The following is a 22,495-nucleotide window of genomic DNA, read 5'->3' on the forward strand; positions in this document are numbered from 1 at the left end:
TTTTGCCTTAATTACTTATAATAAGTATATTTAAAGTCTTTTCGTAGTACTTTACTACTTATTATTGTTCCTTAGATTTACTAAGTACTAGATAACTTTTCTTATACTAATAAAAATATAAATTATATCTTATTCCTCTCCGAGGATAGCTTTTTATAAGATATATAGATATTAGATTAGTTATAAGACAAACTAATAGAATAGCCACTTCCTTCTATATTTATATATATTACTCTATTAGTAATATATATAGTATATATAGGCTTAGGCACCTTAGTTTAAGAAGATAATTATAATACCCGCTATAGGTCGCGTAATCGCTTCTTATAATCGCAAGTATCTTAAGCTTATTCCCTCACTTAAGGCTTGTCTTAGGGACGTAGGTCTTAGATTCTATTATAATAGTTTATATATATAATATATAATTATATATATTAGTCGAATCGAGTATATCGAGTTCGTAGTCGGATAGTTATAAATATAGAGTATTATAACTCTATTCGTAACAATATAATACCGGAAGTAATCGTATTCGAAAGATAATTAGGCTACTGGGCTTATAACCTATTAGGTTAAAAGGTATATATAGATATAATATAAGGAGAATAGCGGTAATTATCGTAGTCGCGAGACTTAAGGTTCGAATATAAAAGACTTAAATTACTTAGAGAGAGAAGCTATCTACTTAGAACTAAAGAAACCTTATATAGTAAAACCTTAACTCTAGAAGATTCTATTTATTAAAAATTAACTAGTTACTATTATTAATATTAATAAGAATATTAGTAATATCCTTATTCTAGAATATTCGCTTAGAAATTAACTTTGCCACCTTAGTAATATTACTTTCTAGAATATTCTATACTTACTATAGACTCTTTATAAGTACTATAGTATAATATAAGTATTTATTACCTAATACTTATAACTTTAAGTAGAAATATTAAATATAGCTATTAGTTAAGTAACTAGATTATATAATAATAGATTATATAATAATAGATTATATAATAATAGATTATATAATAATAGATTATATAATAATAGATTATATAATAATAGATTATATAATAATAGATTATATAATAATAGATTATATAATAAAGTTAACTAGACTTACTATATATATAAAAAAGACTTCTTCTCTTTACTAGAGAAATAATAAATATAACTTATCTTAAAAGTATCTCTCTTACTATTACGAGCAGCGTCGGCCTCGGCGTCGTAATACTCCTAGGACTAAAAAGTCCTAGGATTAGACGAGGTTATAGGAATCGAGTAGTTTCTAGGACTGCCGTCTAATAGTTTAGTTTAGTTAATATTAGCTATATTTAGGTTAGCGGATCGGCCCTGGTTTTGGGTAGTATTACGTAATAAGTAGGAGTTCGATAAGTTCGCTAGGTTTACTATTAAACTCGTCGAACCCGTCGAACTCGTCGGAACTCGGGTAGAGTAGAAAGTTCTATATAATAATTATAGTTTTCTTAGATAGGAGCTTTATACTTAACTTACTATAGTAATAGTATATTATCTATTTAACTTACTCTTATTATAACGAATATACCTTTAAGTATACGACCTAATAATCTTATATCTACTTACTTATATACTAACCTAACAATACCCTAGTCTACTATCGAGTAGAGAACCGAATTGTTATACTTACTATTTAATAAGTTATATACTTATCTAGATATATCTAAGTATTTAACTTTATATAAGAGATACTTATCTCTTACTCTTAAAATAGTAAACCTTTTATAATACACTATTTTAATTCTATCTATTACTATCTATATACTATATAATAAATTATATAGAGAGTACTTTTTATTATTATTATAAAGATAAAACTAAGATAATACTTTAAGATAATATTAAACTTTAAATTATTTTTATATATAGTAGTATAAGATTTTTTAAGTTTTATATTACTATATTTTCTAGAAAGTACTAGAGAGTAGTATAGTACTTTATATACTTTAGATAAATAGCTACTACTTAGAGTATTATTTAACTAGATAATATATATTTTCTAGTATAATTTTAAGTATAATTAAATAATACTTCTTATTTATTTATTAATTACTACTAAAGTAATTAAAGTAAACTTATTTTAATAATAAATTAAACTTAAATACTAAGTAATTTTATCTTATTCTTCTATAAGTATAATTTCTTACTAGCTCTAATATAGTACTAATTTAAAAATAAGTAAGAATTAAAAATTACTAAAAACTACTATTATTTTAAAAAGAATTAATTACTAGAATACTAAAGTTCTAGCTAATAGAATAAAGTAAAAATAAAATCTAGTTAAAAGTAATATAAAGATATTTTAAATCTATATAAACTCTATAAATTAGTATTAAAGAACTATAGACTAAAAGATTAGTAACTAAGTATTTATTTTAACTAAAAATCTAAAGACTAACTATTTAAACTAAAAACTAGCTAGTTAATAAAAGAGTTTATTTAAAATACTAGATAAGATTAAATATTTATATTAATTAAAACTCTCTAAAAGTTTTAAGATATATAATATATTTATATAAGAGATTTTATTAAAAGATTTAGTAATTTTTTACTTAAATAGAAGTCTAAAGAGTTTTTACTAATTACAATTACTAAAGAAGAAAAGTAAAAAGTATAAGAGATCTTAGTAAGTTATTTAGTTTACTTAACTTTAAAGTATTAAGTAAAATAAGTAGAATATAATCTAGATCTTATTTAGAATTTAGCTTTAGACTTTATAGATTTATTAAATAAAGTTAAAGACTTTTATTTAAGTTATTTAAATAAACTAAAACTACTAAAGAACTTATAAGCTTAATTTAATATATAGAAATTAAGTAAGAAAGATTATAGTTACTTAGAAAGTAATATAGTATAGTATTATAAAGATAGAAAAGAAATAACTTATATACTCTTTAATTTAAAGTACTTTTAATCTATAAAGATAAGTTCTTTTTAAAATAAAACTATAGACTTCTAGCTAATTACTAATATTAGTACTACTATGTATAATAACTTTTGTTATTATTATTACTATTATTATTATTCTCTCTATTCTCTTTAAATTTACTAACTTACTTAAAAGTAAAGAGATTTTTTTCTAGAATACTTCTTTCTCTACTAGCTCTAAAAAGTATCTTTCTTAGTATTACTATTACTATTAGTTAATAACTTCTTTATCTTTTCTACTAATTTCTTTAATACTATAACTTTAATCTAAAAGTAAATTAGTTCTATTTTACTTTAATTTAAAATATAAATAAAAAGAATAAATAACTTATATCTATAGTCTTAAAAGCTATAGCTATAATATACTATAGTAAATATAACTATTATAATAACTTAAATACTATTTTAGTAGTAGTTAAGAGTACTTAAGTAAAAGTAACTTTTATAATATTATTTAATTTTAAGACTATTATCTTAATTTTATTATTACTAATTATCTTAGTAAACTTTTTATATTTCTTCTTAATATACTATAAATCTACTAGAGTTAGTTATAATTTTACTTTTATTTTAGTTTTTAGTTTAATTATATATTAAATAATAAAAGTTATTTTTCTCTATATAATATATATACTTTAATAAACTAGAATTTTTAAAAATATATTTATAACTTAAAAATATATAGTATAGTATAAATAGTATATAAAATACTAATAATAAATAGTAGCTAGTATACTAGTAGAAATTAAAAGAGATATTATAGTATTTATTAGTATTAAAACTAAAACTATACTAAATATAAACTTATTTATTTAATTAAGATTATATATTATTAATTTATTATATTAAATTAGTTTAAGTTCTTTCTTTAAAGTAGTAATAGATATTATAAAGTACTTATATTATAGTTTTAAAGAAAGAAAGAAAAGAAAGTTAGAAATTAAAAGAAAGTTACTAATTATATATATTCTAGAAAATAATATTATTTATAAAATATATTATAGTAATAAAATTAAATAAAATTTTCTATTATTATTAATCTTCTCTTTATTATTCTTACTTTATCTTTAAAATTAAAATTATTTTAATAGTAATTTAATACTTTTCTAATTATACTTTAAAAAGCTTAAAGTAAGCTTTTACTCTAGAGAGAGAGAGTAATATAATAGTATACTATTATATACTTATATAAAAAAGAGATTTAAAGTCTAGTTTAAGTTAATCTAAAAGTACTAGAGTTAAGTATAGTTTAAATATATTTTAAGTTAAAACTTTAAGTATATAGCTAGTAGTTTTTTCTATCTATATTTTTTTTATCTTTTAATATTCTTTATATTAGACTTAGTAGAGTCTAATAAGATACTAGATATATACTACTATATATCTTTATCTTAGTATCTATAAACTTATATTATTATACTTAAATAAAATTAACTTAACTTAAGTAAAATACTTAAAATACTTAAAATACTTAAAGTTATACTTAATATAACTATATTAAAAACTATATTCTATAAGATATATTTAACTATAACTAGTATATAATATAAAACTAAGGTTTTTTACTACTTAGTTAGTTTTTCTTATAAAATAAGAAAAAGATAGAAATAAGATAAATATCTATTAAGAAATAGTATTAGCTTTATTAATATTTAGTAATAAATAATCATATTATTTCTTTATATATTATCTAGTTAAAATTAGTTATTATAACTTAAGTTTAAACTTAGTTATAATATATTCTTATTAACTTTATTTACTAAAGATAAGAAAATAAAAACTATAATACTTTATAATAAACTAGTATATAGTTATATATAGTACTACTTAATATAATAAACTATTATATATATTAATATTTTTTAATATATTAATAGTTAAAGATAAGATATTAGTAGATATTTAATAAATTAATATTTATAAAAAAATTATTAATAATTATCTTATAAATTAATTAGTTTAACTTTAAAGCTTACTAATAACTAAAGTTATTATTTATATAGATAAATAGCTCTTCTCTTAGTTTTAAGTTCTTTAAGTAAAATATATACTTTATTATATATTATTAAGTTTTATAGTTTTTATTATATAGAATTTTAATTTAATCTTTTTATAGTAATAAGAAAATAAGTCTTTATAATAAAAGATAATTTTTTAAGTTTACTAAAGTAGAATATAATTCTTAAACTACTTAAAAATTCTTCTACTAATTCTTTACTACTTATATTAATATATAATAATAATACTATATTAACTTACTAGTCTACTTTATTAAATAGTTAAATATTCTCTTTATTTTACTTAAAGATAATTTAATTAAAATATTCTTAGCTAAAGCTTAAGAATATAAATAATACTTTAAAATTATATTATTATATACTTATACTCTATTTAATTATAGAAAAATAAATAAGTTTAACTCTTTTAGTTCTCGGCATTAAGCCAAGGATCCTCGGGTAATTCCTTCGCAGTCTTTCGGTCTTCCGGGCGCCACTAGAGCATGCTCCGCAGGAAATTCATAAACATAACCTTGTTGTCGCCCTCAAGTCGTTCCTCTGAGTTTTCCAAGCTTGTACCTTGTGGACTCTCTACCTCGGCTTTCCACGTCCCTGGAAAATAATCATTAGCGCCCCCCTTGTTCCCAAGATTTGAAGGAAGAAGAGGAAGTACTCACCATCCTCATGAAACCATTCCCTGCTCCTAAGTCCCCTTTTCAAAAGGTCAAGCGGCGGTGGCCCTAAGAATCCAATGACCTCCGCTAAATGTGCTCTGGTTTTGTAGCCCGAGCCATCGGGATCTTGGCCTAGAAACATGTGTTTCCCCTCGAATAAATCCCAAATCATCACACCAACGCTCCAGACGTCAACCGGATAGCTCCAATCTGCTTTAATCATTACCTCGGGTGCTCTATAAATATCCGGCCCAGCATTATGATTCCTTCTTTCTTCACCCTTAACTGCCGATCCAAAGTCACTAAGTACCGCGACACCATGAATCTTAGGAACTCCAAATCGCCTAGACGCGTAAACCGGGAGTCCATCGATAGTTTTCCGAGGGCTCGGATGTTTCATTTCAGCCGTGGTAAAATCTGTCAAAAGGGTCTCGTCAATAATACTATGGAGCACATTATTCCCTTTAATATCTGTAATTTAGGTTAATAGGTCACTCTTTGGATTAATGTGTAATGTACCTGTGTGAACAATTTTACATTCGGTGTGAAGGTAGTCCATTGCTAGAAAAACATGCTTTAGTGATCTTAAGGAGATCCTCCGTAAATAAACCGCTAGGGATTCGATATAGGAGATCACTCCAGCTCTCCCACATTGGCTTTTGCACAAGACAGTTGTGGTCGCCCCCAGGCCGTGGGCTCACAAAAGTGTCTAGTGCCGTTCGTATGTACTCATAACCAGGATACCGAGATTTCGATTTGATCTTCATTAAATGCTCATAGATCCCGAATTCGTTTCCTATATTTTCATTGCGAGCATAGATTTTTAATGTCACATGTTGATGTGCTCTAAAACGGATTGTTAGCCCGCAACTTCTAACTTGAGTTTGGGTGGGAGACTTACTGAAGGTCACGCGCTAGCCAAACAGTTGAAGTAACCCCCCAACCCAATTTTCCAACGACTTGATACTTAGATGAAAATATATCCCCAATGTTGACCGGATAATAACGTCCGGTTTTGAAGCGCTCGTTGCTTTCTTCCTCAAGACATTGGTCACTAGCGACAACGTCAACCCCCGGCGTTCGGAAGAGCATAGGCGGTGATGGCGCTCTGCGCACAGCGTTCTTTGCCCATTTCAAAAGAGAGGCCATAGTAAAGAAGGATGATGGATTTAAAGGGGCTTCCCTTTTATGAGGTTGAGGTTCGGATGACTAAGCACATCACGGTTGGCGATGTCGGGTACCTATCCACAGCAATGTTGAGACACCCTACCTCTCAGCGGTTATATTACCTACGCACATACTTGGCTCAAACACTAACATTATGTTGAAGCTGTAGGAGTGATGGCAGGTTATTGGGTTTGTGGGCGTAAAATGGATAGGAAAAAGAGAACACGAAACTCGCTTTCGTATGCTTTGGGGAATTCTTGTAATACCAGGAATCATTTCTCATTCTTTTCTATCAGATGAAATAAATGGCAAGAAGACAAAAGTTGCCTGGCGTAGCCATTAAAAGAGGCAGCGGCTCAACCCAGCTGCCGTTCGAACATCCTCTAAAAGCTGATAGCTCTGAATTACCTGTGTTGATAGCTCTCAAATTTTCAAGGTGCATAAGAACAACCAACACTTCATGGTCACTCCCATCCGAAAGGAGATGTTGAATACATGTAGAAGTAAAGACCTGTTTGTCTCGCACAATTCTAGGATATATAGCATTCGAAACCCTGAGATAACAATCCGAGATATGCACGAAAAGTACCCGTTTGAGACGTCAGCATCATGGGCCAGCCGCCAAAGTGTCAGGATTGTTTTCGAGATCATCACCGACCGAGTTCTTATTTTCCCCCTTCGGAATGACTGCGCCCTCCAGCTTGTGCCCATTCACTCGAACCTCCTCGACAACGCCGCGATTGAGAAGCTCATCTGGGCCCTCGAGAACTTTGACGAATATGGGGAATGTTTCTGGCTAGATCTCCGTCACCTCTTGTTTACACAATTGTGCTTGTTCCGGCTGAAGGGTGGGTAATGGTTTCACGAGCTTCTCGACAAGTCCAGACATATCCTTGATCAGGCTATCGAAATCATCTTTTTGATACAATGCCCATTGGATCTTCCGCCCAAGAGTCTCGGTTCGCTGTCGCTTCTTTCTGAGCTTATAGAGGGAGAAGACCAGCTTCTTCACTGGTTGCTGCGTGTTCTCTAGCTTGGTTCTCTTGTCTGTGACTTCCACAAATTCAGGCTCGTCGTCTTCGTGTGATATTTTAAACCTGACAGACATACTCTCAGCGCCGTCAAATGCGTCGAGAATTAAAGCTAGCCACTTCTTGGCCTCATTGATGCCTTCTCTGTTTATCATCCCACGAACCTTCCTTAAAGAGTGCGCCAGGATCCAAGGGTTCGTCAAGCTTACTCAGGCCTCTCCCTATCGGGTGAACTCTACGTCTGCGGCTTTGGGTTTCAGAATCCGAAGTCCCGTCCAAAGCTTTGAATATGGTGGATGTATTGGAAGCAGTCAATGCACGATTTGCTAGTACTATTAATACTTTTAGGACTCTCTTTAGGTTTAATCTATTATAGTAAAGTAGTAGATAATGCTACTACGTAGAGGAAATATTAAAAATTAACGAATTCTGCAATATCTATAAGAGTGTAAATTGTTTTGCTTAAGTTCTAGTGCGTATTAATTCTCTAGGCACCTAACTTCTTGCCCGCTTTACGCATCAACCAAAGACAGCTAATGTTACCACCCCACCACGCAGCACTCCTCAGGAAGCTCCAAGCCGGTTGATCGACCAAGATGTATACACTGCCGTAGACGACTCGTGAAATAGTGTACACTAGGCCAGCACGATTGATTGACTCCCGCTTGACTCCCGCAAAGGAAGCAAAGCTCATAGCACCGACAAACAGAATGTAATTTTCGACTGAGTTGGCTTGTGTAGACTCGTTACGTCGCATCATGTTCAATAATCCCTGTGAAATCTTGCCTGATTTCACAGCTGCATCCCCGTAGCGGCTCAAGTCTTCCCTTGGCGAAACATTATGGTCGATTCCATATATCTGTTTGAGATGTCGTGGGGCCAGAACGCAATAGGCAAATACGAAATGGAAACTGAGATATGCGGGAGCGAAGTTTGGGGTTGAATAAGGCGAAGGAAGAGCTCGGAGACCGAGAGTAGCGGCGAGGGAAGACATTCTGGTGGGCGAGCTTGTTTGATGAGCCGAATGAAAGTGACAGATAATTTGGTGCAATTGGAGGTTACAGCAGGCGAGAACTTGGGTTGCAGGCGTTGAGACACCTGGTCTGGCTTGTCTTAATAACGGTGGTGCGAAGGTTGAAGAGAGCGAGGTTGAGTTCAGATTGTAATCGAGTGTCTATGTAGTGACAAGGCTTACATAGTATGCGCGTTTCTTTGAAGTTTTACGTGAAGACCTTACGTGAAGTCTTCGCTTACCATTCAACTGATCGTGACCGACTTGAGTGTAAAATATAGCGCTACCACAGTTAACTTCAATTCACCCCAGTTTGCATTGACTAACGACACCCATGGAGCGAAGCAACTTACATTCTCAGTTGTGTCAAGTTGATCTGGGTTGCGACTCAATGGTCGAGCATAAACTGGTACAAGCATTGTATGTAATTTCCGATTCGTAATTGTCACCCCAAAATCCTACAATGACTTTGAGAAGTTACCAGTACTTTGGAATTTCAGTAGCCCAATACCGGCTGAGGTTATTGAGTGCTGCCGTCAATGATAAGCGTCACTCTTCACGAGTGTTGTTTTCAGTGAAAATAGAACGGTTCGTTCGGCAACCTCTGGTCGCCACCTTTGCAGCTAACTTAAACTGTGATATGCAGCTCTCTCTCTGCGCCACCGAAAGGAAACTGAGAACTACCGAAGTTGGCATTTGAATGTCGATAGAAACAAGCTGATCGACCTCGTTAAGGAGTCACAACGAGCTACTTTTGGCTTATCAAGGCCTCAATAATTGCTCGCTTTGTATACGGGTGCCCCTTCATTCATACTTAGTAGTCGGTTGCTGAATTAAGTGAATTCTGAATTGTAAGAGTTGGGGCCACAGCGTTCCGGCAGGTTTAGCGAATTGCAATAAAAAAGCACCTTTCCACCCTGGTTTAAAAGCTATACTACTCAAGCTGTATGTATTATACGTTGTTAAAATTAAGTTATATAGTAGGTTAATAATATTTACTCAAAATACTAAAAGGTAGAATTTCTGTCTTTTGGGAGTCGAAAGTTCTATATACGCAAAGTTGACCAAAATCGCAAAAAGCCGGTTTTCCTATACAGATTATAGGCGATTTGTATCCTATTAAGTGCGATAGGGAACACCTGTGGAGTACAGCACTAAGACGAAAGGATATACCTAATCAAAGTATAGGATTAAAGGAGCTTCACTCATGACAAAAGGTGCTTTTTGGGGTGGTGTTTCCGGCACTTAACGGGATAGAAACACGGCCCCAACTCTTCCAACTTTAACTGAAAGTACCCTTTGAAAGAATGATCGTTAGTAGTTTTTTTCGTAGCTCGGTTATGAATGGTTAGTTTTTGGGTCGATCCCCAGCTGGTAGTCACCTTGCCGGTATGCGAAAATCTCGGAGAAGGGGAAGTTGCATATATCACGGGTATAATCCCTTCTTTCCGTCACATGATACATCAAACTTTCAATTATGGTAACTTTAAATAGTAACAGTAAAGAAGAGGCATTGAGAGTATGTGGGGTTTGTAAAACCATACAAATAAAACTGATTGGTTTTGTGTAGATATCATATTAACAATATGAGACTCAATCTAAAATTAATCCGGCAAATCGTGGTCTCATATTATCCGCCACCTCGAGCAGTCACGACGCATCGGCGTCTCGTTTGCCACAATAGCACGGCAGTTGCAAGCCTATCATGGGATGATCAAATCCCTGTCGCGCGTTCAAGTCTACACTGTTAAAGGTTGAAAACACCCCTCTTAAAGTGAAGATGTCTCTTGCACAAGAAATCATCTTTACCGTCTTGAAATACACCGAAAATGCTTTTCGCCTCTATACTCGCACTCGCGGGACTCACTGAGGCAATGCCTCAGTGGAACGACCTGGTCACTCGGCAGGGCTCGACTACTATGCTGCGTTTTGGATGCCCCCAAATTGTTATCGACAGAATTGACCCTCTAGTCAATCCTGGACAAGTCCCATCCACCCACGTTCATCAAATTGTGGGCGGAAATGCGTTCAACGCTTCAATGACAACCAGTGATGTCTCCAACGTTGCCACTTGCACTACTTGTTAGTTCTTAGAATACCTCTTCCCCCCCCCTTCTCTCCTTACATTTCCCTTGATATTGACTAATTTGACCCCGTAGGCCAGTTTTCCGAAGATTTCTCTAACTACTGGACGGCGAATCTTTACTTCAAGGCTCGTAATGGCACTTATAAGCGTGTTCCCCAGGGGGGTGCGGCGTATGTATATCTCAATTACTACCTCGCTGGGCAATCTGATGTTGCTCGATATCATATCTCGTCATAAACTGTTTCATGCAGACTGACGTGGGCAAACACTGACCTTATCTAGTCTACAATTCAACGACAAGTTCAGCACACAAATTGCCGGTGGTGTTCTTGTATACTACGTTTCAGCACAACCCGGAAAGATCACAGCTTTCAAACCAGTATGTCTGCTGTTCAGCGTCTCAGCTCAAGTAGTACTCGTACTTATCTAAACGACTTCAGGGATTTCGTATGCTCGTTGGTGACCCTAACCAGCGCTCAAGAAAGGACACCACGTTGAAGAGACAAAACTGCTATCGTTGTTATACGGGTCCAAACTTTGGTGGTGATACCAGTGCTCCATGCATGGATGCTAAGTCAGTCATCTCTTGTCAACCAATCCTACAAAAGCTAATAAGCCAATAGGATAGATACTGAGGCATTGCCCCCTAAGCCATGCCTAGGTGGTATTCGTTCCAACATCCATTTTCCAACGTAAGAAAACCTCATATATTCAAGAAGTGGTACTGAAGTGATATACAGCTGCTGGGATGGAAAGAATCTCGATAGTCCAAATCACCAGGACCATGTTGCGTACCCTGTCGGCGGCCCTGCCAATTTCTTGAGCCTTGGTGGTGCTTGCCCAGCAACCCACCCTGTCAGAATACCGCAGGTAAGCTGTGAACTTTCTTCTTCTCATCTCATCTCGTGTCCTCTTGCCTGTCGACATATGTGTTCATCCCCTTTTCTTCTAGCGGTGAATTTATGATTAAAACCGCCCGAAAGAGTGAAAAGATCACAGCTGACACATCTCTTTGAACGCCAGTTGATGTACGAGGTGGTTTGGGATACCACGAAGTTCAACGACAAGTCGATCTGGCCTACAGATGGTAGCCAGCCATTTGTTTTGAGCACTGGGGATGCTACTGGACTTGGCCAACATGCCGACTACGTATTCGGTTGGAAGGGAGATTCCCTCCAAAAAGCCATGGACAAATCGGGATGCATGGGAGCAACTTGTGGAACTCTTAAGACACAGTCAATCGAGGCGGCTAAGAAGTGCGCCGTGAAAACCACCGTGAACGAAAATGTCGACGGATGTAAGTTCGGCCTTTGAGTTTATATGAGCGAGGACTAACACCACACAGGGCTCGACAAACTCCCTGGAATCGCAATGCCGATGATGTAATGCGTCAATAGGCCGTGTCTCAGGGTAAGATGGAGAAACGTCTAATATAGTGCGGGATTGAAAATAGTAGGACTCGTGGACTCTCTTTAACTAGACTGAATGTGATAGAATGTAGCCGAACAATTTGAAGATGTCCTGCAAATACTCCCCTAGCGGTATATAGATAAGGAAGAAGAAACCACCCTCTCGAGTAGATGGGTACCTAGGGTTTTCGGGTGGGTTCGCCGACATGCTGTTTCTTAAGAAGGGATTTATAGGAGATAGTAGCATAAAGCAGTAGTCTAAATTCTCATAACCAGTATACACTTTGCTGACTATATCGCGTGCTGTCATCTAAAAATGTTCCGGGAGTCATGTGTCACATTTGCAATTCGTTGTTCCGCTAATCAGACATCCATTATTGCGCTCCCAAATAGTTGGCAGCGTCTGCACATAAAACGAGAAGATTGGACAAATAGGCTTACTTCTTACTGAAAAAATGATCAGCTCAGAGCAAAATGCATTTGCCGAAAATTTGGCGTTAATTATATCTGCCGAATGAATCCTTCCGTCTATAGCCGGCTGCTGCTGTTCTTCCTTTCCACCCGGTTATTTTAGATCCCACGGCTAATTCTAGAAACTCATGCAGCACTTCTTCTGCAGTCATGGTTATTGGTTTTCGTGGCCGGCATGGACTTGCAGTAATCCAGCACATTGGCACGAGTTCAAGCTTTTCTATCTATTCAAGCTTAAATGGAATCATCTCTCATTGGATAAAACATATTTGCCAAGTATATAAAAGTCCTCGAAAATCTACGTATGAAATAACAAAAGAGTGAGAAAACTAAGAATCCTCCTGCCTTTCCCCAATTACCATTTCTTTGACTACCGATAACGACAAATTTCTGTTCAACAAAGATGGCGCAAGGGATCCATGTTCTCGGCATACTCCTCTCTCTTTTTTTCGGTCAAGCAATATCACTTAAGATCGCAACGTCTTTGCAGTGGATTGAATATACACCACAGCCCTATGCTATCAAAAACTTCTATAAAGGGACCGATACTGCTACACTATCAAGCGGAGGTGTCGCTAACCTCGCCACTGACAGCAGTCTGGACCTTGCCGCAAACGCGGAGACTCAGGGCCTTAAACAGTACGCCTCCCACAAAAACCTTCGCCTTATCTATGTCATTGTGGAAGTTGGATATCGTATGGTGGCCAACCAAGCTGCGGGTATCACTAAGATCGGCGACCTGAAGGGCAAAAGAATCGGAACAATGCAAGGGACCTCAGCAAGCTATTTTGTCAACAAGCTTTTGGGTAGTGCCAATCTCAAAAGCTCCGACTACACTATCGTTTCCGGCAGCGTGTGTATGAAAACTCCATGCGGTTCTGGGACTTTTCCTTCGATGATTACTGGGAAGAAAATCGATGCTTTCGGTATTTGGGAACCAGCAGTTGAACTTGGTGCTAAATCGTTGGGAAGTAGTGCTGTCATATTCCAAAACGTTTCAATCTACCGAGAAGTGTACAGTTTATACAGCACGACGGAGAAATTGAACAACATAGCCACCAGGAAGAATATTGTCGCTTATGTGAAAGCATTAAACCAGACATTGGATGTTTTCAGGAATCGTCCAGAAAGTGTTTATGCGACGGTTGGAGGAAATGTTGGTGTCGATGCATCAGTTGTTCAGGCGGTATGGCCTGTCCACAAGTGGAGTGGAACTATACCATCAGATCTTGTCGATTTCCTGGTTGTGGAGGACGCATATTTGGCGCAAAGCGATAAAAGAGCAGTGACTTCGAAGGCAGATCTCACAAAATTTATTGATTCGAGCGTGATTGCCGATGCTCAAAGGATCTAATATTATATTGGAATACACAGTTGTCTTTAAATTGGAGCCGCCTGGTTAAGCTTAAATGTCGTAAGATAATAAGCGACAAGTAAATTTAGTCCAAATGTTAGTCTAATGGAATTGATTCTAGTGAAAAGCAAACTCAAAGTGACAAACGATGAGTATGAATCAAAATAGCAGTCGGTATCGCATATTCATTCTTAATGCGGTGAAGCAATCGCAAAACATGCGGTAATTAAGTGGTGTAGCACTTGGAAACTCTTAGGATTCAATAATTAAGATCCCACGAAGCAACGTAACGTCTCCACTCTCCTCTTCGTGGGTACTTTTTACGCCAGAACCCAAACCATGTTTACCGTGCCAACTTTTTACCCCTTTTCATTTAAGCGAGCTTATCAAATTCAAGTAAGAGGATCAACGAAAGCAATTGGTGAATTACTCGCGAACATGAATGGGAGTAAAATGAATACATTGTGCTGGATTCTCAGGACACTAAAAACCGTAACCTAAGCTATCATCTCCGGAAGGGTTATGACTGTTCCATTCTGCCAGACACTTATTGAATGCTTAGACTGGGGTACTACATTCATTTTCTATCTTCAAGGCAACATATGTTATGGGGTCGTGAAATAGTTGCTCACTTCACAAGTTTTTTGAGTATCAAGAACATAAAATAGACTATGATGCAAAGGAACAGAGAGATTACGATGCCTCCTAGTGTTACCCTGAAATTACACCATTACGGCTTCAAGCTCGAATTGGAAATCGCATGTTCTAACTATTGTTTGTCTTCTGAGATCGAGAGACGCGTATTCATCAAGCATCTCCATAAAGTAATGTAAACCATGTAGCAGGTTTGGACTTTGACATGTTTGGATTATCTCTATTACACGACGAGTTTGACGAGCGCATTGTGAGAAGAAAGAAGCAATCCGTATGAAGTTGAGTGGGAATGATAGAAGAGAGCAAAATTGTTCATAGTCCTCCGCGGGTTTGGAGATGGTGTGTATGTGATATAGCCTTAAGTACTCCCGTACGTACAGGGGCTTAAATACTCAGATTTCATAACTAAATTAATGATTAAAGCTCGTCGCTAGCATCAGTATAACATTAGTAGTTCACAAAAGTTGACAGACGAGATTTATAAGCAGCAACTTTACTCTTAATTAAAAATTATATGATTATTAAACTATGGTATACTGAAATCCCAGACGAGAAGAAAAGACTAGCGGATATTTCCTAAACAGTTTCCTGAACACGAACAGGTGCAGCTCCAGCAGGATCGGCCTCGGTGTGAGCAGTATGAGGAGTCTGAGGAGGGACAGAACTTGTACTCTTTTTTCTTTCCTTGACTTCCTTCGCCTCATCATGTCTAGAGGCAAGATGGATTGCACCCTAACAATTATCGTTAACCGAGAACGTAAAATTAGGAAATAGATGTATCTGAACTTACGATACAAGCATTTACAAACCAGCACATTCCTCCAAGAAAGATGAATGCAAGTGCGGTTCTCCATTCGATACATCCTGCAGAATTGGCGATGGCTGTGGTGCCGTAGGTGACAGGGTAATCTCTCCAGTAGTATCCCCAGTAATAGCCCCAATAGTTATATTGCCAGTAGGCTGAACAAGCATTTCGATCACTCGCCTGTTGAAGTCATTGTTAGGAATTGCGTCGAAATGGGTTGTCGTGCTTGAGAGAAGTTGGAAAGTGACATACGTTTTCTAGTAAGCCGAAAGATACCATCCACATCTAATTATGGTTAGCTTGATTATACTGTAGCGAGTTGTTGGCTGTAAAGGTAGAGAAGCCTTACGATAAAGATTGCCAGGTCGAGAGGAGCAGCCCAAAAAGCGTGGATAAAGGGTGGCAAAAAAATCAGAGCGAAGAAGATACTGATCCCGGCGAGTGCCTCAGTGTAGATGATCCGTGAATCGATATTTCCCCCTCCTTTTCCGATGAGGTAGATCCCATGCCCAATTATGCCAGCAACTATAGCTGCAGAACACAGTGCGAAGAAGCGGAAAATGACATTTGCTACTTTTGCAGTGGAACCCATCTTGTGTGGCTCGATATGATCGGTGAGATTAATCTTGATGCAAAGCAAGTGATGGCAAGAAAGTTGTGAAGAAAGAAACCAATGGATATAGACAAATCGAGGATGTGCTCTTTAATAACTCACTCTGGGTACATTGCAAATGTACGATTTCTTTGATCGTTTGTTTTGAGACGCTTTCGGTAACTCCTTTGATTGAATTTGCCTAGCAACACATTCCAGAGGCTGGATGGGGGAAAATTTCCTACTCCGGCTGTGAATAATCTGCAATAGACAGCCACCAAGTGCATATTCAAAAAGACCTTTGTTAAGGTCATACGTGTATGATGCATGAGGATGAGGAGCATGAAGCTAGGATCTCGTGACCCTTCAAAAGCTAAGAGAACAATCCGACCATTTTTCAGTGGCATCTACCCAAGAAATAAACGAATAAAGCGTCATGCAAAGTATCGTCTTGCTGCTGAAATTTTTCTTTGGTAAAGTGAAAAAGTATAATTGCCTTTGGAAGCCCAGCGATTATCTCTTCCATGACGGGTTGGGAGGAGGAGTGGGGGGAATAACCGACAACCAGATAAAATCCACAAGCACACTATCAACCAAGAGATCTAATACAGAATCAGCATAAAATAGTTGAAACTTGGGAATTCCAGCTACAAACTGGTGTGTATACCATGTGCTGGACGTGAGGTGGTATTGCGGCCAGTGTGCAGGATACCGGGATGAAAAAGTAGCGGGCAGGAGTACCAATCATGGGCGGATGACATGACCTCGGGAATCTCGATCATGACCGAATGCGGAAAGAGGTCCAGGGATAACGATAAACATCCCTTTATCTCAGAAGTTCAGGAGGACGGTCCAGACTCGAGAACGACTTGTGGATGGATAAGGCTGAGACGTCGAGGTCGCTCGTATGAGATGCAATGAAATGTCCATTGTTATCAACTTATCAGGTGCGAAGGTCGAATAATGTATGATGCAGACGCAGATCTCGTGAAACCAGCACAGATCTTGGATGGACCGAAGCCTCGAGTCCTGGAGCTTGATTTCCTTGCTAGGACGCCCAGAGGATTGGCAATGCTTACCGCGTTCTTGATCTAGCATCTGTGTTACTCTCTTCCAACAACGAATTGCGAAATGATGCCGACCACCAGTGCATGGCAAAACCGATGGGACACCATCTAATGATAACGAATTTAGAAAACGACTTTCCACCACACCTTCCGCAACATTTATTATAAATAGCCTCTACAATAGAGAGAATCGTATATTCACTCAAAGGAATTAAGTAAATATAACGTTTCGGGGATGGTATTGCTGTTCTACCGTAGTAAAATGTCCCGTCAGACTTGCAACACACTGGTGGACTGTATTGAACGGTTCTCCGATTCTCGCCCAGCGCCCGTACGCAAAACCTAAGCTCCGTCTATCTTCAGCTCGGCTAACGCCTGGTGGTTGAACCCTATTAAGACTGGTCTCACGATAAACAAGGAGCGAACAAGTTCAGGAGCAAACCATACCGAGTCCAATAAACCGTAAACTCTACTTCGAAGTATACACAGTCTCGGTATTGCAGGTCTTGACTTATAGAACAGCGATTGGTGGGACCAACGATATGTTTGCCGATTGTCATTTTGTTGGTTCTGGAACCTGGAACCTGAGATAACACTCTGGATAATAAGTCCAGTGCATTGACAATTCATCCCAACCCCTTGCTAGCAGCACACCACTAATTAACTCCCCTCGTTCCCGCTCCCATTTCCGCGAATGTACAAGACCCCAAGTACAGCAGAGCCCAGAGTTGTAGCACATCATACTGGCTCCATGCGACAACATTCGTATCGTACTATCATCCTGGTCTTTTTCCAATGTGAAGTGCATGTAATCTGTCTGATTGGAATTATATGGGGCCCGATTGTACCCGCCGCCAGCGTGCTTGAAAGTTCGTTCCCAGAAGCTACACCAACCCACCCGAGCGCACATCTGCAACATCGCAATATCAGCTATCCAAATGGATGGTTCCTAATCAGTAAGCTCCCGAGTAGACCTTCTTCACCTTCCTGTCTGGACAGATAGCTTCTGTTTGCGCCGAGTGGCGTCCAGTGAGCTCGTTGCCGCTTGCTCTTCTCGAGTATGAATGAGCGCGATTATATTCCCAATATGCGTCGCGATTGTTTTCAAACACCCACCGCGCTCGCACCATTCGTCACATCGTTTGCGTCTTGCTTGCAGCTGGGTATACGTCGCGGATCACCAACCGCTCTCCACTACTCGATTTTTGTTGTCGCAGTCACACAACAAGACACAAGAGTCAAGCTGTTGATCACTTGGTGCCATGCAGTCAAGAGTCGTGGCAGGGCTTATTCCGTGTGGCGATATGCTTCTTCCAAAGAAGGCTGTCTTGACTGTGCTCTCTTGGCGACACTATTCCCAAGTGGAGACATTCCCCGGACTTCACTGGCCTTGGAATATTTGTTGTTGGCGTCGAGAGCTTCATACCTTCTTGTTCGAGACGAAGCCAAGACAACTGGCAACGCCCTCTTGCCCTGCGAGCTGCGAGCTGCATCTTTCTTGTTATCTGGAACAACTAGACCGTTGCCAAGTAGGAATGCTTGACGGTGTACCGCCAGCCATTCTTTCCATAGTGCGACTATCAGGATGTTACAAGGCATATCACCGAGGTAGGACTGAGCTTCTTTAATTCTTTTAACCATTGACATCTGATTGGAGCCATCCAGACCGGTCCTCCTTCTAGAAGCCTTCCAGAACGAGGAGATGTTCACATCCAGTGCGATACGCTTTGCTCTGGACCAATCGATCTTGCGACCACGAGACGAAGTATGTCGGCGGTTGATAAGAAATCGGGTGCATCCAATTTGGAATAGGACAGGGTTTTGACCTGCAAGAGGTTGATCAGAGGTCTGGGTGAATACGAAGAGTTCTATATAGAGGCAGGTTCCCTCGTCGATCTTGGGACAGCAGCAGCAGCATTTTGCCGATCTCAACCAGACAATCTCCTTGTTATTCCGCTGCCACCATGAGTAAGTCTTGTATCCTTACTTCCATAACAATGATTGACCTGTTCAATAGATGCTCTCGATGATACCTTGGTGTCCGGCCCAGCTGCAGTCAATGTGGTCGATACAGAGCACCATGTCAACCAGTCCGGTCGCTACGATGTTATGGACATCAAAGGCCATATCGCACCCACCGAACATGAGCTAGCAACTTTACCCAAGGTTGCTGGTACCATGCCAGTATCTGCCTACCTCCTCTGCGCCGTTGAATTCGCCGAACGTGCTTCATACTATGGCTGCAAACAAGTCTTCAAGAACTTCATCAGAGGTCCACTTCCAGTCGGAGGAAATGGAGCTGGGTGAGTTTAAGCATAGTTAATGGAAGTGATCCTCGCTAACGGACATCAGAGCACCACCAAAGGGTTCCCAAAAAACCGCTGGCGCTCTCGGTAAAGGTACAGTCATCGCATCTGCTATGACTGATGCATTCACCTTTTTAGCATACGGACTGTTAGTTTCCCTAATTGAGCAGAGATATTATGTTTCCTAACGTCTCGCTTAATAGTCCCATCTTTGGTGGTTGGTTGTCCGACGCCCATCTTGGCCGGTTCAAAACCATCTGTATCGGGTAAGCATTTTTCCAACAACAACGGACCCCCCTTCCAGGACATGTTTGCTAATGTTATTTTAGTGTCGCTATCTGCGGTGTTGCCCATATCATTATGGTCATTTCTGCTATTCCAAGTGTCATTCAAGCTGGTAAGGCCATTGGGCCATTCGCCTTGAGTCTGTACATGCTCGCCATCGGTGCCGCGCTTTTCAAAGCCAATATCGCCCCAACTGTTCTTGATCAGAATCCTCATAAGAAGCCCCATGTTATCACCAATAAGGATGGAAGCAAGGCGATTGTTGATCCTGAGGCTACATCTGAGAGTATCATGTTATGGTTCTACCTCCTAGTCAACGTGGGAGGCTTTTTCGGTGTTGCTACGTCTTATCTTGCCAAAGACGTTGGATTCTACGCGGCGTACTTGTTGCCGTGTATTGTCGTACGTTCTAGCTGTCCAAAAGGGTCTAAAATTGAATCAATGCTGACTGAAATAGTACCTGATGCTCCCGGTTCTTCTATACTTTGTCAATCCCCGCCTAATCAAGTTCGCTCCCGGAGGAAGTGCCCTCGGTAACTTTATCAAAGTCATTTTTCTCTCTCTGAAGAAAGCTGGGATTCGTGGCTTTGGCCGCAAGGGATTTTTCGAACGGGCTAAGCCATCCGTTCTTGCAGCATCTGGAGACAGCAGAGTTGTTACCTGGGATGACGACTTTGTCGAAGACGTACGCCGAACCATGGGAGCTTGTGCTATCTTCCTTTTTTTCCCTATTCAGCAGATCAACGATGGTGGTCTGGGCGCCGCTGGTAACGCCCAATCTGCAGCTTTGACCACAAACGGTGTGCCCAACGATTTGTTGGACAACTTGAACCCCCTGGCCATTATCGTCTTGATTCCAATCCTAAACCACGGTATCTATCCTCTTCTCCGAAAGTTAGGCATCCGATTTGGACCTATCAAGAGAATGACCTTCGGTTTATTCGTCGCCGCTATTGGTGCTTCCGCATACGCCATCATCCAGCATTACGTCTACAAGACCTCGCCATGTGGCGACCATGCTAGTGATTGCGAAATCGGATCAGGTGTCTCCTCCCTATCTGTCTGGCTTTACGGAATCCCAACTCTCGTCACCGCCACTTCCGAGGTCTTCATCAACGTCACAGCCTACGGAGTTGCATACTCTCGTGCTCCTCAGAACATGAAGGGTTTCGTCATGGCTCTCTCGCTGTTCATGCAAGCCATCACTACTGCCATCTCCCTGGCTACCGCCAACGCTATCCAAGATCCATACCTCGTCTGGGTCTTTGCTGTTCCATCTATCATTGGATTCGTTTCCGCTTTCGTCTTCTGGTTCTTGTTCAAGCACTTGGATAATGAGGAGTTCTTTGTCCATGTTGACGATGCAGTTCCAATCCCCAACCGCTCGCTCGACGAGGAACACAGCAGCATTGATGAGAAACATCTTGACCGTGGTATCGATGAGAAGCACCACGGCGCTGGTGACACTAAGGAGGTTAAGCTATGATTAGGTGTTAATGGTGCCTGTTGTTTAGAAGTTGAAGCTCTTGACTTATAGCTATAGAAGTTTGACTATATTAGTTTGAATGGAAATATTTAATACCACTTCGCATATCGTGTCTTAGACTATGACCAAGCAAAGAGCATGACTATCTTAGCCCGTGAAGTGACCTATCTTTGGTTATACCTCTGGCGAATAATATCTTTAACAACTACCTACCAATTGAACCCCAAAACCATGTTCCACTTCACACAGTCTCGCTTAAGCCCCTGATACATCACGTGATTCTCCTCGGCGGCAAGAATCTTGTCAGCACTATATCGAGATGGCCAAATGTTCAAGTAATCACTATTATTTTGGTGCGGTAGCACTAAAGAAAATTGTGCTATACTTGACTTGATGCTCGGCGGCAGGTCTATTTTTTAAATCTCGGTCTTCTACGCAGAGATAGTACCTAGTAGTTGTTGTATTTTACAAAGCTTGTTTGTCTTCGAACTTGTCGCTGTTCTAGTATTCGAGTTTGACCTCCTAAATTGTACTACAAACCCAAAAGATGTTCTTCTACACTTTGAATGACCGAACTTGTATCAAAATCGAAATCGAGTTCATGTTTTCTGTCAAAGTCTGTACATCTTAAGAGAGAGCTTTGGTACTGACCTGACTATCGAAAATAGGATTTTCATTCAATTTGATAGGCCAAGTAAATTACCTTAGCTGTCAAAGATGCCATGTTTCTACTGTAACTTACATTATGCACCACCAACTCGTCGCAAGACTGACGGGACACGATTAAGTGTAGTGATGTTCAAAAATGACTTTCTAACTTGCACTCCTCGATAGATGTAATGTGCCCTATCACAAGAAACAATAACGTATATTTACTCAAACAAATCCAGTAAATATAGCTTTTTGCACAGAATGTGGTGCTAATTTACCGCCAAGAGGCGTCCCGTCAGACCTTCAACATACTGGTGCACCTTGAGTATCCTCTGAGTAATATAGAAGAGGCCGAATTCAGAGGACGAGAAGAGAGAATGATCTGAAAAGGAGTGGAGTTATGGTTGTGTTTTCTTTACGTCAATTGACAACGAGCTGGAACAAAGTTGACAAATCGATGACTCCGCGTTAAAAGATGGCCATG

The 22,495-nt window shown here is 38.5% G+C and overlaps 8 protein-coding genes across 8 annotated transcripts; 3 read left to right on the forward strand and 5 right to left on the reverse strand.

Annotated features, from left to right (window-relative positions):
- Positions 1 to 5,457: 5,457 nt before the first annotated feature.
- On the reverse strand, positions 5,458 to 6,784 carry GLAREA_12957 (Protein kinase-like (PK-like); the record flags this gene model as incomplete). Its single annotated transcript, XM_008084436.1, has 5 exons — positions 5,458 to 5,573; positions 5,639 to 6,106; positions 6,155 to 6,196; positions 6,246 to 6,481; positions 6,537 to 6,784. The coding sequence occupies 5 exons, from the start codon at positions 6,782 to 6,784 to the stop codon at positions 5,458 to 5,460; spliced, it is 1,110 nt and encodes a 369-aa protein (XP_008082627.1).
- Positions 6,785 to 7,409: 625 nt separating this feature from the next.
- On the reverse strand, positions 7,410 to 7,910 carry GLAREA_12958 (uncharacterized protein; the record flags this gene model as incomplete). Its single annotated transcript, XM_008084437.1, has 2 exons — positions 7,410 to 7,598; positions 7,668 to 7,910. The coding sequence occupies 2 exons, from the start codon at positions 7,908 to 7,910 to the stop codon at positions 7,410 to 7,412; spliced, it is 432 nt and encodes a 143-aa protein (XP_008082628.1).
- Positions 7,911 to 8,320: 410 nt separating this feature from the next.
- GLAREA_12959 (uncharacterized protein) lies at positions 8,321 to 8,827 on the reverse strand (the record flags this gene model as incomplete). The annotated part of the gene is made up of 1 exon (XM_008084438.1): positions 8,321 to 8,827. One exon carries the CDS (start codon positions 8,825 to 8,827, stop codon positions 8,321 to 8,323), a length of 507 nt encoding a protein of 168 aa, XP_008082629.1.
- A 1,847-nt stretch (positions 8,828 to 10,674) lies between these two features.
- Positions 10,675 to 12,317, forward strand: GLAREA_12960 (uncharacterized protein; the record flags this gene model as incomplete). Its single annotated transcript, XM_008084439.1, has 8 exons — positions 10,675 to 10,927; positions 11,005 to 11,101; positions 11,214 to 11,310; positions 11,372 to 11,505; positions 11,555 to 11,623; positions 11,672 to 11,801; positions 11,955 to 12,228; positions 12,277 to 12,317. The coding sequence occupies 8 exons, from the start codon at positions 10,675 to 10,677 to the stop codon at positions 12,315 to 12,317; spliced, it is 1,095 nt and encodes a 364-aa protein (XP_008082630.1).
- Positions 12,318 to 13,214: 897 nt separating this feature from the next.
- Positions 13,215 to 14,165, forward strand: GLAREA_12961 (Periplasmic binding protein-like II; the record flags this gene model as incomplete). The annotated part of the gene is made up of 1 exon (XM_008084440.1): positions 13,215 to 14,165. One exon carries the CDS (start codon positions 13,215 to 13,217, stop codon positions 14,163 to 14,165), a length of 951 nt encoding a protein of 316 aa, XP_008082631.1.
- Positions 14,166 to 15,395: 1,230 nt separating this feature from the next.
- On the reverse strand, positions 15,396 to 16,216 carry GLAREA_12962 (uncharacterized protein; the record flags this gene model as incomplete). Its single annotated transcript, XM_008084441.1, has 4 exons — positions 15,396 to 15,551; positions 15,610 to 15,804; positions 15,877 to 15,909; positions 15,974 to 16,216. The coding sequence occupies 4 exons, from the start codon at positions 16,214 to 16,216 to the stop codon at positions 15,396 to 15,398; spliced, it is 627 nt and encodes a 208-aa protein (XP_008082632.1).
- A 2,354-nt stretch (positions 16,217 to 18,570) lies between these two features.
- Positions 18,571 to 18,930, reverse strand: GLAREA_12963 (uncharacterized protein; the record flags this gene model as incomplete). The annotated part of the gene is made up of 1 exon (XM_008084442.1): positions 18,571 to 18,930. One exon carries the CDS (start codon positions 18,928 to 18,930, stop codon positions 18,571 to 18,573), a length of 360 nt encoding a protein of 119 aa, XP_008082633.1.
- Positions 18,931 to 19,247: 317 nt separating this feature from the next.
- GLAREA_12964 (MFS general substrate transporter) lies at positions 19,248 to 21,360 on the forward strand (the record flags this gene model as incomplete). Its single annotated transcript, XM_008084443.1, has 6 exons — positions 19,248 to 19,260; positions 19,301 to 19,586; positions 19,636 to 19,737; positions 19,793 to 19,855; positions 19,919 to 20,276; positions 20,332 to 21,360. The coding sequence occupies 6 exons, from the start codon at positions 19,248 to 19,250 to the stop codon at positions 21,358 to 21,360; spliced, it is 1,851 nt and encodes a 616-aa protein (XP_008082634.1).
- Positions 21,361 to 22,495: the final 1,135 nt, after the last annotated feature.

Source organism: Glarea lozoyensis (assembly GCF_000409485.1).
Source record: "Glarea lozoyensis ATCC 20868 chromosome Unknown GLAREA20, whole genome shotgun sequence".
Lineage (NCBI taxonomy): Eukaryota > Fungi > Ascomycota > Leotiomycetes > Helotiales > Helotiaceae > Glarea > Glarea lozoyensis.